The sequence below is a fragment of the Schistocerca piceifrons genome, chromosome 2, assembly GCF_021461385.2.
Source record: "Schistocerca piceifrons isolate TAMUIC-IGC-003096 chromosome 2, iqSchPice1.1, whole genome shotgun sequence".
Classification (NCBI taxonomy): domain Eukaryota; kingdom Metazoa; phylum Arthropoda; class Insecta; order Orthoptera; family Acrididae; genus Schistocerca; species Schistocerca piceifrons.
Genome location: NC_060139.1, coordinates 611,441,297 through 611,456,087, shown reverse-complemented (window position 1 = coordinate 611,456,087; position 14,791 = coordinate 611,441,297). Strand labels below are relative to the sequence as shown.

Genomic DNA, 14,791 nt, shown 5'->3' with positions numbered 1-14,791 from the left:
ACTGGTAGAAGTCAACCTTGGGGAAGATCAGTTTGGATTCCATAGAAATGTTGGAATACATGGGGCAATAATGACCCTATGAATTATCTTACAAGACAGATTAATAAAAGGCAAACCTACATTTCTAGCATTTGTAGACTCAGAGAAAGCTTTTGACAATGTTGACTGGAATACTCTCTATCAAATTCTTAAGGTGGCAGGGGTAAAATACAGGGAGTGAAAGGCTATTTACAATTTGTACAGAAACCAGATGGCAATTATAAGAGTTGAGGGGCTTTAAAGGGAAGCAGTGGTTGGGAAGGGGGTGAGACAGGTTCGTAGCGTATTCCCGATGTTATTCAATCTGTATACTGATCAAGCAGTAAAGGAAACAAAAGAAAAATTTGGAGTAGGAATTAAAATCCATGCAGAAGGAATAAAAACTTTGAGTTTGCCAATGACATTGTTATTCTGTCGGAGACAGCAAAGAACCTGGAAGAGCAGTTGAATGGAATGGACAGTGTCTTGAAAGGAGGATATAAGATGAACACCAACAAAAGTAAGGTGAGAATAATAGAAAGTAGCCATATTAAATCAGGTGAGGCTGAGGGAATTAGATTAGGAAATGAGACACTTAAAGTAGTAAATAGGTTTTGCTAATTGGAAAGCAAAATAACTGATGATGATCAAAGTAGAGAGGACATAAAATGCAGACTGGCAATGCCCAGCCCTGCTTGACCAAGTGGCCAGAATTCATCCACATTTCATCAAGCCACACCACTCCATCAATATTCATACCATGAAGCTGTCTTAAAAACTGGCATCAACCACACACCTATATCCTCTCTGTTCATCAACAGTTAATGGTCACAAAAATATTCACATGAAATCCTAGGTCATGCAAAACTGTGAACAATAATGTGCGACTGCCTTGGAAATGACATGATTTCTTACATGTGACCAATAAGTTTGTGATTTTCAGATTTTCCTTTGTGCAATAATAATCATAACCATGATGATAAATTGCATTGTCAGTAAATAATCTATGTTGGTAATCTGCTTATCTATATATTTTCCCCCAACAGTTTCAAACTTCAATGTTTTTCCAGCTTCCTTTTATTTTTTGAATATTTCCTTGCCAATTTGCAGAGTAGTGTTTTTGTTTATGTTCAGAGCTGCAGCAGTTCTAGCGATTACCGTACACTTTAACAGAGAGCAACGGTCCACCATTAAGCTTTTCAGTCTCAAAGCAGGCATGTATGTAATGTACAAACCATTTATGTTGACTGATCTTGTGTGGCAATCCCCTGGCCAAGAGAATGACATATAACCTTTCCACTTCTAACGTTCAACAAATAACAGTTACAATAAATGCAACAATAGCTCCTGCAAGTGTGAAAATGACAAAAAAATCACAAGATGTGGCAAGACAACAAGCTGCTTAGAAACACAATGCTAGCAGAAGGTACTGTGGTGGTGGGGTGAAGATTTGGCAATTTTTAGTGCTTGCTGAAGCTACGAGTGTCCTGGGATTGGTAGAATGTGGTCCATGCCTCCTGCATGGGCTTCTCTCACCTCCCGCCCCACTCCATTACTTCCATTGCAACTGTCAATCCTAAAGTAATTTTGAACAGACTATAGTGTAAAAAATGACATAAAATTGGCTAATTACAAAATCAGTGCATTTGGGACATTTATTTTACATACATAAGCTTATGTCCATTATTCTAATTGTTTACAAATAATATTACATGTGTCAGATAAATTTGCTGTTAAAATTAGACCCTAATTTTGTAGCTACTATTTAAACATGCTGTTGATGTTGTTTGCCTATTATCTTTCATCAACTGCATCAAAAGTCAAGTATGTTTTGATATATTGTGTATTTTCAAATGTTAATTGCTACAAAAAATGTCATTAGTAGTATGTCATCAACTGCAAACTTCTAGAGGGTGCATCTGAGAAATTTGGTGGATCATCTCAGAAAATAAATGAAACAATAGTTACAGAGAGTGCATCTGAGAAATTTGGTGGATCGTCTCATAAAATAAATGAAACAATAGTTACAAACAAAATGCTTTTACTGGCCTTCAAAGCAATTACCATTAGCTACAATACACTTCTGACATTGGTTGTAAAGCTGTTGGAAACTGTGAGTAAATGCTTCTAGTGGAATCGCTTGAAGCAGTGTGGTCATGCACTGGTACCCACAATGTCTGTGTGCTCAACTTTATACCTCAGTGCAAGGTGATTGTTCTTCAACACTCTCCGTATTCTTCAGGTTTGGTGTTGCAGACCTCTTTTTGTTTTGCTATCTTAAATTAGCCCTGAAAGACTTATGCTTAACCGACATTGCACATGACCACAGTGACTTGAGTGATTCTACAAGAAGAGTTTGTTGACAGTTCCCAATAGCTTGGTGATTACTTTGAGGTTCAGTGAAGGTACATTGTCTGTAACTCTTGTATCCTTTATTTTCTGAGACCATTCTCTGAACATTTCAGATGGACCTTGTTCAAATTTTGACAACAGCATCCTTACTCATTTTTCTAACTTCAGTGTACACATGAATAAAGGCATATTTTTGAGAATTATAAGAATTTTATGAGTGTCATGCATAACATATTTCCCTTAACCGGAGTGAAGCAGCTTACATAATTAGTGCATTATTTTCACCTTTTTCTACTTCATCAGTTTGTCCTAAGCAAGTATTTGAAAGTGTATGTTGAATTGATTTCAGTTTTGTTTCATAAATTTGTTAGTGAGCATAACCTCATCAAAATAAAAGTTATATTCAAAGTTACAAGTAGCACCAATAAATCAGAAAATTTTATCCCATATTTTTATCTTGTTATAACAAAAATCACTTTCTTGCATGTTAATTACTTCAGTTCTTAAAGGGAATTTATAATCCTTATAGCAAAACAGATCTTGAAATTAAAAGAGAATGAGCAAGCTTATTATTCACTTACTGCTCTGAAAAACATTGCACCACACAAAATGCTGCCTCACAGTGTGAGTGCTCTTCTTGTGACACAAGATAAGTTAGTTGCTGTTAGTAAGCAGTTGGGAATCTCCTTGAATGTGGTCAATGGATGTGAATGGATGTGTTAACACTATGTCGTCTGGCGACACCACAGTGGTGTTGTGCATGAAATAGCGGTCAATGACCGGCGACACCACAGTGGTGTCATCTGCATAGTATCACTCAGTGGACGGTGACACCACAGTGGTGTTGTGAGTATAGTATCGCACAGTGGCCAGCAACAGCACTTTAGTATCTTTTGCATTCTGGTGGTGTTTTTAGGTAACAGTAAGTTATACACAAGTTTTTTGTTTTTATAAGTACTTGTGCCCTTTCATCATGGTGGATGAAAGAGACAATAGGATTATTTATGATGAATGCATGGACGTCTTGTCTGATGTTCTGGACGACTTGGCCGATTGGGAACAAGACAATGGATATCAAAAAAATGACAGTGAAGAAGAATCTTAGGGAGAAAGTGAAATATGTCCAAGAAGAATTCGATGAACGCTACAGTTGCCAACTGATTTGGCTGAATCAGGTGAAGAAGACAGTGCACAGTGGTCAGACTTTGATTTACCGAGGACCAATAATAAATTTGAAGGATCCCTGGGTGCAAACATTCCCGAAGATGCACAGAGTGTCGAGGATATCATAGAGTTATATATTGGGAACGATCTGATTGAATATATAAGCAGCAAAACCAATAAGTGCTACAGTCAAAATTGCAATAGAAGGAAACCGCATTAAAAAAATGCCAAATTTGTCGATGTTATGGGAAATGGTTTTGGCTTGCTATCCTTATGGGAGTTGTAAAAAAAGCACAGATTCAACTTTTGTAGTCCTGTATTCCTCAGTTGCATGTAATATTACGGTATATTGATAATTTTTACTTAAGGACCGTCTGACAGCAACTGATAAAACACAATTTTAGTGCCATACGCGTTTCGCCTTTATTTTCTGCAAGGCATCATCAGTGGCAGGTTGCGTAGACAGTTTCTTACATATTATGCTCCTGTTGCATTTTTGGTGGTGTTCTTCTTCCTATGAACGCCAATTTGCTGTTTTTTCCACATTCCACAGCACTATGCACTGAACGCTTGTTTTAATGCAATGTTTTGGTTTCAGTTGCTGTCAGACGGTCCATAAGTAAAAATTATCAATATACCATAATAAAGCACAGATTGATGATTTTGGTCAATGAATCCATTGATAGACACACCGAAATTTCACAAAATGATGCCCCCCCAAACGATTCAGACAAATATTATCATTTTTACATTTTTCTGACAGCAACAATATACCGGATAATGCTGACTGGCTTGTCAAAGTGCAATTCGTAATTGATTATTATTTTAAAGAAACGTTTAATCTAAGTCAAAACATCTCAACTGATGAAGGAATGATACCATTGCCTGGACGATTAAATTTAAGTTTACAATCTGTTGAAAATTACGAAATACAGCATACTCATTCAGATACTGTGTGATTTGAGTACGGGATACATTTCCTCATTCAAGGTATATTCCGGTGCTGGACAGCCTTTAGCAAAAACAGTGATGGAACTATTGTCACCTTGTGATGGAAAGTGGCATCACCTCTGCATGGATGATTATTATAACAGTGGAGCAGAGAAGTTACTTGAAAAGAAAATTCAAGTTTGTGGAACGTTGCAGCAAAATAGAGGATTTCAGGATAATTAAAGCACACAGGCTTGTTCTCAGACACCATACTTGTGTTTAAAGCTTTTCACCATCGGAAAGGTGACAAGCGGCCGGTGACAAGCCAAGTAATCCGAACTACGTAGTGCTGCCGGTGCCAAGCAAATAAATTTCTACGAGACGTACGGATGGCAAAGTGTTAAGCAGGCTACTATCAGACACGTAACAGAAAAAACAAAGGTACCTGAAGTACTATCATCTCCCACACGTACTGTCCCCTCTCCAGCAAGTACAGGACCTATCACTACTCACCAACTTGACCATGAGTTGCATGTCAGTGACAGGTCTAGGGGCCTGTACAGGGGAGACAGGGAGCAAGGAGAACTCAGGTTTCTACACTATCTCCATAACCAACAACTGATGATCACTTGACAAAGCATTGGGATGATTTGCCAAAGGAGATAATATAATGACTTTTTTCTTCTGCTTTATCTATGAAGCCTAAATCACTATATCTCTAATGACAACTCAAATATGTTTAATATAATTATCCTATAATAACTGCAATACGATTATACAGCTTCTCAACATTGGCAATTTCATTTTATTCTTGTACTTTCTCTTGATGGGCAATACTCTTGTCAGAGAGTGCCCTAATTAGGTGTCCTATTGTCCTGTAGTTAGAACAAAGAGACAGAATGATTGGCTAGTACTTAGCATCAGGAGGCAAAATTCTAATACTGCTGAAAGACAGACTTTTGGAACTACAGTATGCTCCTAATTATTTGGGCTAGTGTGGGGAAGAAGATGCATGAATAATTGAAAAATACTGGTAAACGAGATATTTTCAAATATGTATTCTTTGTTCAAAATTTTATCCAAGTTCTGTGCATAGATACTGTAGACCTGTTTATTTCTTAAAATGTCTTTGATGTTAGTTTGTTTCTGAGAGGAGCTGACATTTTTTTTACACAGAATTTCAAATTTTTTTGCAGCCATAATGTCATTGTACTGAAACCCCCTCTGGCCCATATAGTCTAGAAGTGTGTTACAATGACTTACAAAGTCACTGTCTTCATCCCCACATTCACATACACAGTCCTCTTCTCTGTTTTTTTGTGCAGTAGCAGTCACAATTTCAGCGACACTCATGTACTGGAAGCCAGGTTCATATGAGTTGATTTTTAGCAAGTCAGTTAAGTCTTCATCATCGACATCTTCAAAACCCCAATGATCAATGCACGTAGCATCTAGAATTATAAACTTCTTTGAGAAAGCCATCAAATCAACCTCATCAACTAGTATGGTCAGTTGACCAGCCCAGAAGTGCCATTTTACCAATGCAATTACACCTTGGTCCATTGGCTGTATAATGGCAGTCACGTAAAGAAGGTAAAAGCTTAGTTAAGACGAGACCATCATCAGATGTGACAGTCCTCGTACAGGGATATGAAGGGGCCTTATCAACCAATAGAGCACCCTTCTGTGGCAATCCTTTCTAATCTACAAACTGTCAAACTTGTCATACAAAATGAGTGTTGAACCAGTTTTTTAAAATTTCACTATCCATACATGCAACTTTTTGGTTTTAATAATGCACAGGGAGATCCCTAGATGTGATATCCTTGAATGCTCGGGGTGTTTTTGATTTTTCAATCACTTGAAGCTTCACTTTGTGGTTCCTAGAAGCATTACCAGTGCACAAAATTATAATGCATTCTTTAGATGACTTATATCCAGGAGCATGAATTTTGTCTTAAAAGAAATGGTTCTGGTTGACAGACATTTCCAATACAGACCATGTTTGCCTGCATTATAAATTTGGTCTGGTGCAAAATTATCTTATTCCACAAATTTCTGGAGCTCTTTCCGAGACAAATCAGCTGCCACAACATTTGAACTACACTGCTCTCCTTGCATAGTAAGTTCACGAATCCCATGACATTGTTTGAATCTGGTTAGTGATGCAGATGAGGCATTAAATTCTCTCTAATCCTAGTGGTTCATGAAAAAAGTAGCTTTTTTGGTGCACATCACAACTGAAGCAATGATACCTTCTGCTCAATTTTGCTAAACCATTGCAAAAGGGCACCATCTAATTCATCAAATGTAGATCTCTTCATGCTTTTTCATGCAGATTGTCCAAAACAAGAATCACATTTCCTGACAAAATTCTGTATTTTCTGCTTATTATTTTTAATGTCCCAAACAGTCAGCACTTAGTTTTGCAGCAGTTTCCCCTTCTCAAATCATTCAATTAATTCTAATTTTTGTTTTAATGTCAACACATGTTTCTTTTATTTCTCTGTCATCTCTTTTGCAAATTTCTTTTAACTTGCGTCACTGACACTTACACACCAATTAACATCAGAAAACTGAGTTTGTTTCCAATTTAAGTAGAACATGCTGGCCGATAACAATGGAAATGGGATTTATTATCACAAGGTGGGTTGTTTATTGCTGTTTGCTAGAGAAAAATATTGCACGTCTTTTATTTTTAGCCGGCCGGAGTGGCCGTGCGGTTCTGGGCGCTACAGTCTGGAGCCGAGCGACCGCAACGGTCGCAGGTTTGAATCCTGCCTCGGGCATGGATGTGTGTGATGTCCTTAGGTTAGTTAGGTTTAATTAGTTCTAAGTTCTAGGCGACTGATGACCTTAGAAGTTAAGTCGCATAGTGCTCAGAGCCATTTGAACCATTTTTTTATATTTTTATTTACGTATATTTTTTTAGATGTGCAGGTATTCCGCAATTGGGATAATTTATATATGAATAATCAGGATTACACTGCATTAGTTATTTTCTCAGGGACTGAAGAGAGATAGACTGGGAAATGTTACACTTCTTTACTGTTCACTCATGATGTCATAATTAAAAAGTGTTTTCAGGTAACTAGTAAATACAAATTTAATGCTAATTCACTAGTTAGTTGCTAATTACTGTCCACAGTCTCTAATAATGCTTAGAACTAACACTCTTGGGACCCTAAGCAAACATGAGGGCATGGTGCATTACTCTCGATAAATTGAATTTGCATAGGATACATTCAGAAAACTTTTTGAACCTAATATGTTCTCCTTTTAAACAAGAAAACTTTCTCTTTTATAAATGCACACATTCTGTTCCTATTAATTGTTTTAGACTGTGCTGCAGTTTATAGAGCCAGAAGAAACTGGAAAACCTAGATAAAGGGTTCCAAATCCCTGCCTACAGTCATGTATCAATGTAATGGATCTCGAAAGGGATACAGCAATGTAGTGGCAATAATTTTTATGCCTTTTTTTACACTGAATTAGATTATTTGTAGTGCACTCTGATGATCATGTACGTCTTTTATTTATTTGTGAAAATTAAGTGTCAGAGCTTTGATGGTAGTTTAATGCAGTTCAGTGTACCTCAAAGCACATGAACTCTAAAGAAAAAGCAGGAAATTATATTCTGTCTAAATTCTCTATTGAATGGTAAATTATTTTCAATAAATAGGTGAAGGCAGTAAAAACATAAAATTAGAGAAGAAAGGATTGAAATATTTTCTAACCTGATATCATAGTAATATATACCACCTACAGTTGCAGAGCGACTAGACTGTTAATCACTTTCTGTGAGAAACTGCACATATTAAATACATGGACTTAACAGAATTCATAGTCCCATCCAGCTTTGTAAATAGGTAACAGTTATTCCCAGGTGCTACAGAGAAGTAATAAGCAGACAGTCCAACATGCATACATGCTTGCATGTACATCAATGTAATTTTAAGGTCACAAAACTTCCAATAAGGGTACTTAACAGAGAAAATAAAATCTGGAGGCAAAATTATAATTATTATGTGCATTTTTTTAGGTACAGAATATGCAGCATACCTCATTCATTATGATTGTGCCTTCTATAGCCAACAGGAGATCTTTGAGTGTAGCACGCACCAGTTTGATAACTCGCTGCATTCTATCTATCTCCTGTCGTAGAAAAATATTCATGGATGACAGACTCCCCATAATTCTCAACCTGTAACAAGCATACATTACAAGTGAAAGCAACATAAGATTTCACTAGATAAAAGGCTCTGAACTTGGCATTAATTTTATCAACTATCTGTGTTGAATAAACAAATTTTCCTAAATGTGGTTGATGTACATAGCTATATTTGCATTATCAGAATTAATAATATGGTTTTATGAGCTGTTTTAGCTTAATTTTCTAGAGATATGCTAAAAAACTAATTAGCTGCCATGGCAGATAACAACTGGAATGGAAAAGTTGAAAATAAATTACTGAACATCACACATACAACTTCAGTAGCATTCTGCAACTGCAACACTTGCCTTTCTTTGACATCATTAGGATCATAATCAGGAGGTAACTTTTGTAACATGTCAATTGCCTGGCGAGCAACAGCAGCTTCTCGTGTTTCGCCTCCTGAGCCACCAGATTCCTTGGGCTGTATACTTAAAATTGTGTCCAGAATCATTTTAGTTGTATTGCTCTGATATCTGTCAAACAATAGATGGTGAAAGAAATAAAATCTATAGAAGGTAACACAAAAGAAACAATGACATCCATATTGAATTGAAAGCAGTCATAATATGAAGTTTCTGTAAAGGAAATTATCAACACAGAAACTGATGTTAAAAATATTTTGCTTTAAACTTACGTAATGTCAGCATTTGCATGAAGGCCATATACTTGTGGGGGATCAATGAGAGGCATATCATCTATTGCCTGAAAGTATTCTTCTAGGTTTCTGAACTTCATAATGCCATAGCCTTTGAAAAATTCAAATGAGTCTGAAAACATGTCCTCCAAAAACCACACTTTGGCAAATGTGTTCAGTAATCTTTTGTCAAAATCATCTGTAACTCGGCCACCATACTGGACTTCACCAATCATGTACCTGAAACATTTAAGAAAAATTTTATTTTGATACCTGCAGCAATTAGTATACAAATACTTATAAACTGAATGCCGGTTTTCTGTTTCTGGCAGGTGGTAGCAAACAACTGTATAAAAATATTCAGTTTCATTTATTTATTTTTTATTAGTTTAGAACCAGCAAGGAGTATTGCAGAGCTAACAAATGTGAAAGGTTAATTCTGTTCAACATACCTGTGTTTCTAGGATAATTAAATAGATCACTTGCATCAAAATAGTTATGATGAGTTTGACTTAACAGTGGTGCAAGATGAGCTTATGGCATTGAAATATGAAAAAATAAAGAACTCATGAGCAGATTATTAGAGGAAGTTAAAAAGTATTTGACAAATATTGCATTATATGGAGGAAATGTATTAAGATGGTGAGCAGAAATGGCATGAGAAAATAACAGTAAATATTAGGAAAAAAAGATGAAACTTTCTGAAATTCATACTCTATTTCCACATAAAGTAAATCAATCAAACTAGAGTGGGAACACCAATGAATAGATTCTTTGTCACCCTGTGTGCCTTTTTCCTGCATCAGTGCGGGGTCAGCATGGTTAGTTTAAGTGTTGACCAGGTGCCCTCCCCATTGCCACCCCATTACCTCTGCAGTGGTAGGTGTCTACCCAACTGTCTGCATACAGTTATTCATGTGAAAGTGAGCAAAAGTTTTCTGAATATTTGTGTATTGTGTAACTGAGCTGGGGCATGGATACCAGCCTGGCATTCACCTAGGGGATTGTGGGAAACTGCAGGAAAACAACATCCAGGCTGGCTGGCACACTGACCCTTGTTGTTAATCCACTGGACAGATTCAATCCAGGGATAGTGAACCTCTCCATCCTGGGAGCAGAGCTTCAACATGCAAGGCTATCTGGGTAAGTAAATAATAAGTAGATTATTTAAAATTAAAGTGAACTTTCTTTTCTTTCACTCTTCTGTCCTCCATCAACATAGTTTTTCTTATCAGTTCTCTTTCATTTGCACATATAATTTATTATTTATTTCTTATTTGCTTCCTTCAAATTTAGCCTCTTATCTTCGATCTTTCAACCACTGTCAACTCTTAATATTAATCTTTGCAGTCAGTCTATTGTTATTTCTTAATTATTTCTTGTGATTTTTGACTTCCCTAGTCACAGTTTGGAGAAATATTTTTCTCCCTTCAGAGCTAGTGCACATACCCGGATACCCTTGTGGGGTGGCGGGTGGAATTACTGAATTTATAAAAATGTTCCTATTATTTATTTAATGTTGTTGTTTGCCGTTCTCAACACTGGCTCTTTAACTACAATATTGGCAACCAGAAAGTGATTAGCAAAATGTGAAGCCTGTAATTAGAATTCCTAGTGCCCACTTCATCTGAGAAATACATTTATAGCTACAGCTTATAGCTCTGAGGATTTAGGAGATTGTCTGGGGTTCATAATCAAAAACCATTCTCTCTAAAATGTTCACTATATTCTGAAAGTCACAGACCAAAAAGAATCCACACAATCCAACTACCAGAGCAGTTCAGAGTCAAATTAAATATTTAAGTGAATGCTCGCCATAATTTGATAATAATGTTCATCAAACACCATGCTAAATAATGGTAGAATGTCTGTCCCGCGATGGCACGTGAAAATATGACATACGCAAACTGAAGATAGATCATTAAAGTCATCCCAGAATTAACACATCACTCGAAAACGATTTCATGGTTACGCGTATTCCGAGTAACTTATTTCGGCATCCGAGACTGTTTATAGCAATGATACCGACGCGACGCGACTCCCGGCACAGGTGGTGCGCTAATCAGCGTCTGGAGAGAACTGGGGCCTTTCTTCCTCGCGCAGCGTTCTTACATATAAAGCCGCAGTGCGGATGGCTAAGGGAATGCCTGATCAAATCCGCTCTCCCGACTAGCCGCTGGGCTAGTAATGCACCAATTTAAGTTATTGAATAAATCATTGTTTCCTTTGCTGATGGCTGATGAAGCTCTCAATTTAAATGTGCAATCAGCACACAGGTAAGAAATCGTAATAAAAGTCTGATGTGGCTAAGTCAAATATTTTTGGCGAGATAATTAATTTAATTACACTACATGCAGTAGACGAGCTCTGAACTTGCCCTTTAGAGATATGCTATCGCTATAGTTTTATAGTTATTCAATTGAAACTTCTCACATCTTTATGATTATAGTGGATCTCCCTTCTACTTAAATTTAAACATCCTAGCTTTATTTATTCGCCTACTTAATCTATCTTGCTTCCTTACTTTTTAAGAAAAAAACCAGAAAATCATGAATTTCAACTAAAATTTTAATTTGTGAGATCCAGAATACTGTTTCTACTAAATTATTATGCAAAAGGAATCTAAATATAAATTTTTAAGTTTCTAGCTCTTTTCTGTTGCGCCAATGATTTTTACAGAAAAACGTCCAAATTTCGAAAATGGTTAAAGTTATTGAACTGATATTCAACACATATTGATTTAGTATTACTCCTGACATGCTAGAAATGTTTCAGGTTATTTACTTGATTTTTAAAGTATTGTGCAACATTTATGACGTCAGAGCTAGTTACAGCGGACTAGGCTGGCACACAATGGAAAAACTGATGTGAATTTTATACGGCGTGAGTAGGCTGCTTCCCTACGTCACCCTCTACTTAATGGTTTTTTTTTTTAAATGTAAATGGGAAAAAAATAATTTCAAAAAGGGAAGCAAGAGTAAAGCTTAACTCCCTATGAAAATTAAAATTGAAATGTAAACATACAGAAATATTAAAAGAAAATTGATTACCTACTTCAATTATTTAAATTGCTGGCATGTTTGTTGCCTCCTAAGCAACATTATCACTCAAAATTTAAGCAAAATCAATGAAACACTTTGGCATACATATTGCCTTAGACAGACAAACACATAAAATATGTAAAATTATGAAAATCCTAAATCCATTACATACATTTTTACATACACAAATTCAAAGAAAATAGCACAGTTATTCATGATACATAAACAGATAATTATATCTTAGCAGTCTTTTCTAAACCTGAAAGAAAATTTCACAAATCATGACAATTTCATTTTTATGCACGTGGTTGTAGCCGCTTTGGCTGGCATTCTACACTTCCATTCACAAGAGTAGAGGAGGGGAAGTTGCTATGGAGTGCGTCCTTCACGTTCACTCTAAATTACATGGGGAAAGAGGAGGGGTCACTGTGAGTTGTGTCCAAGTCACTCCACGCTTTCACGCAGCTACCAGGCTGCCATTATCTGGTTTGTCCTGTAGAACAAACAAAAAGAGTGCCTCAGACTCTGTTCACTTAATATCTAAGGGTGGGTCACAATGAAATGGGGATATATACATTTTATATTTCAAGATGTTACTGGAACAAAGTTAACAGAACTTTTTCAATTTTACTCTCGCGGTTACTTAACTGTCATAAAATCAATAAACAAATGGCTCAAAACGCCGTTAGTTATGCACTAGAGAAAATTTATGCTCAAGGCATACAATCATAAATCCTATTTAATTTCAATTTATTGTTTCTGGGCCGGAACACTGAACCAATGCTCGGTACATTCCTGATACATTTGTATTTTGTTTACTTAGCTGACTCATCTTCGATCACCTTATTCTTAGAGATAGTATGAGTATATTTGATTAGCAGTTGTCTTCTCAGCTTCTTTGTACATGTGAGTAACTTGTGGTAACAGTACAGTTCTGAGTGTTCAAAACACACTACGTTTAGTTGACTACTAAATCCACTTATTGGTCCTCTGCTGCTGTGTCAGTTCCACATCTGCAATTATGTACTTACTTCATTGAAGTGTACTTATGCTGAGCTATAAATAATGTTTCATGTCTGCTATTACGTTACTCAATTATGTTGCTAGTGTATGTACTTATTTAACACTCACTCTATTAACATTTAACGTATAGGATAGCACATTTATTTCATATCTATAGTATATTGCAGCTGATCAGTTTGTTCATGTGGCAATCCATTTCCACTCGATTGGATGCTGAAACCACAAGTAGTCTCTCTCGACCTACCACTAAAATGCATTAAGTAATTATGGACGAGCGTAATGCTAAATTCCTTAAACCTATAGGACACCATGAGCTGCTCTGTCTCATCTAACGTAAGGGTACCTATGGTCGCATTCACGCCTCCAACTCATAACCTCAATACATGTAGGTGTGTCCTGTCACACACTACACCAAATTAATGGTCAGCTCCAACCTTATAAATACTTCAGGGACTTGTCCTTAACGTCTCAACCACAAACACTACTCAATTCTATTACACTGTGATTCCTTCATAACACTAAGCGATCTCTTTTACTATTAATTAGTTAGCTCTACAGCATACAATAGGTTTCACTGCCACTTCAGATCCTGCTTGTACACGAATTTGTATATCTTTTTAAATTACTGTTGGTGGACCATTTCCAATAAAACAACAACTTTGTACTTATAATATTACCAAGGTTCTATACATACTTTTTACTCAAATACATTTGTATCTTAATTACATCATACTTGTCTGTTGTTTATGTCACTGTTAGGTTTGTCACATTAGGTATTTTCTTCACTATCGGTGGATAGAATGGTTACAGAACTCATGGCTTGATAGCCATGACAGAAAATTTTTGTATTGCAAAGAAGGAGTCGAAACGTTGGTGGATAGGAAAGATGAAGATAGAGTGAGACCTGAAATGGAAAAGAAGATCTCACCCAGCTGGGACTGCACAGCTGCCACACTGTGTAGAGGTTACAGAACAACCTCCTCCCTACAGAATTCATTAGTTTATTATTGGCTTGATAACCATATAGGAAAATTTAATGTGTTGGAAAGAAGAGGTCGAAATTTTAGGTGGATAGAAAAGATGAAGAGAGAGTGAGATCTGAAATGTGAAAGAAGATCTCACACAGCTGGGACTGCACAGCTGCCACACTGTGTAGAGGTTACAGAACAACCTCCTCCCTACAGAATTCATTCACTACTGTTATGTCCTAGCCAGTAATGCCAACCGAGCCCGCTGCCAAAAGGTTGGCAGCATCAAAGTCCGGACGCCGTCCGCATAAGCAGCGCCAGCGAGACAGCAAATCGCCGCAAGTCTGCGCGCGCCACCGCTGGCTTCTGGCTTCTTAAGCGCTGGAGTCGCGAGCGCTAGGACAGTTCTGTATTCGCCGCTCAGTTGTATACTCGCCACTGAATT

At 36.8% G+C, this 14,791-nt stretch overlaps 1 protein-coding gene across 1 annotated transcript in view; it reads right to left on the bottom strand.

Annotated features, from left to right (window-relative positions):
• LOC124775662 (dynein axonemal heavy chain 8-like) overlaps window positions 1–14,791 on the bottom strand; it is a 605,208-nt gene that overhangs the window by 40,897 nt on the left and 549,520 nt on the right. The window contains exons 40-42 of the mRNA XM_047250489.1: window positions 9,315–9,554; window positions 8,986–9,153; window positions 8,527–8,668 (exon numbers count right to left, since the gene is read on the bottom strand). Of these exons, the coding sequence (XP_047106445.1) occupies window positions 8,527–8,668; window positions 8,986–9,153; window positions 9,315–9,554 (550 nt within the window). The remainder of the gene's footprint in view (window positions 1–8,526; window positions 8,669–8,985; window positions 9,154–9,314; window positions 9,555–14,791) is intronic.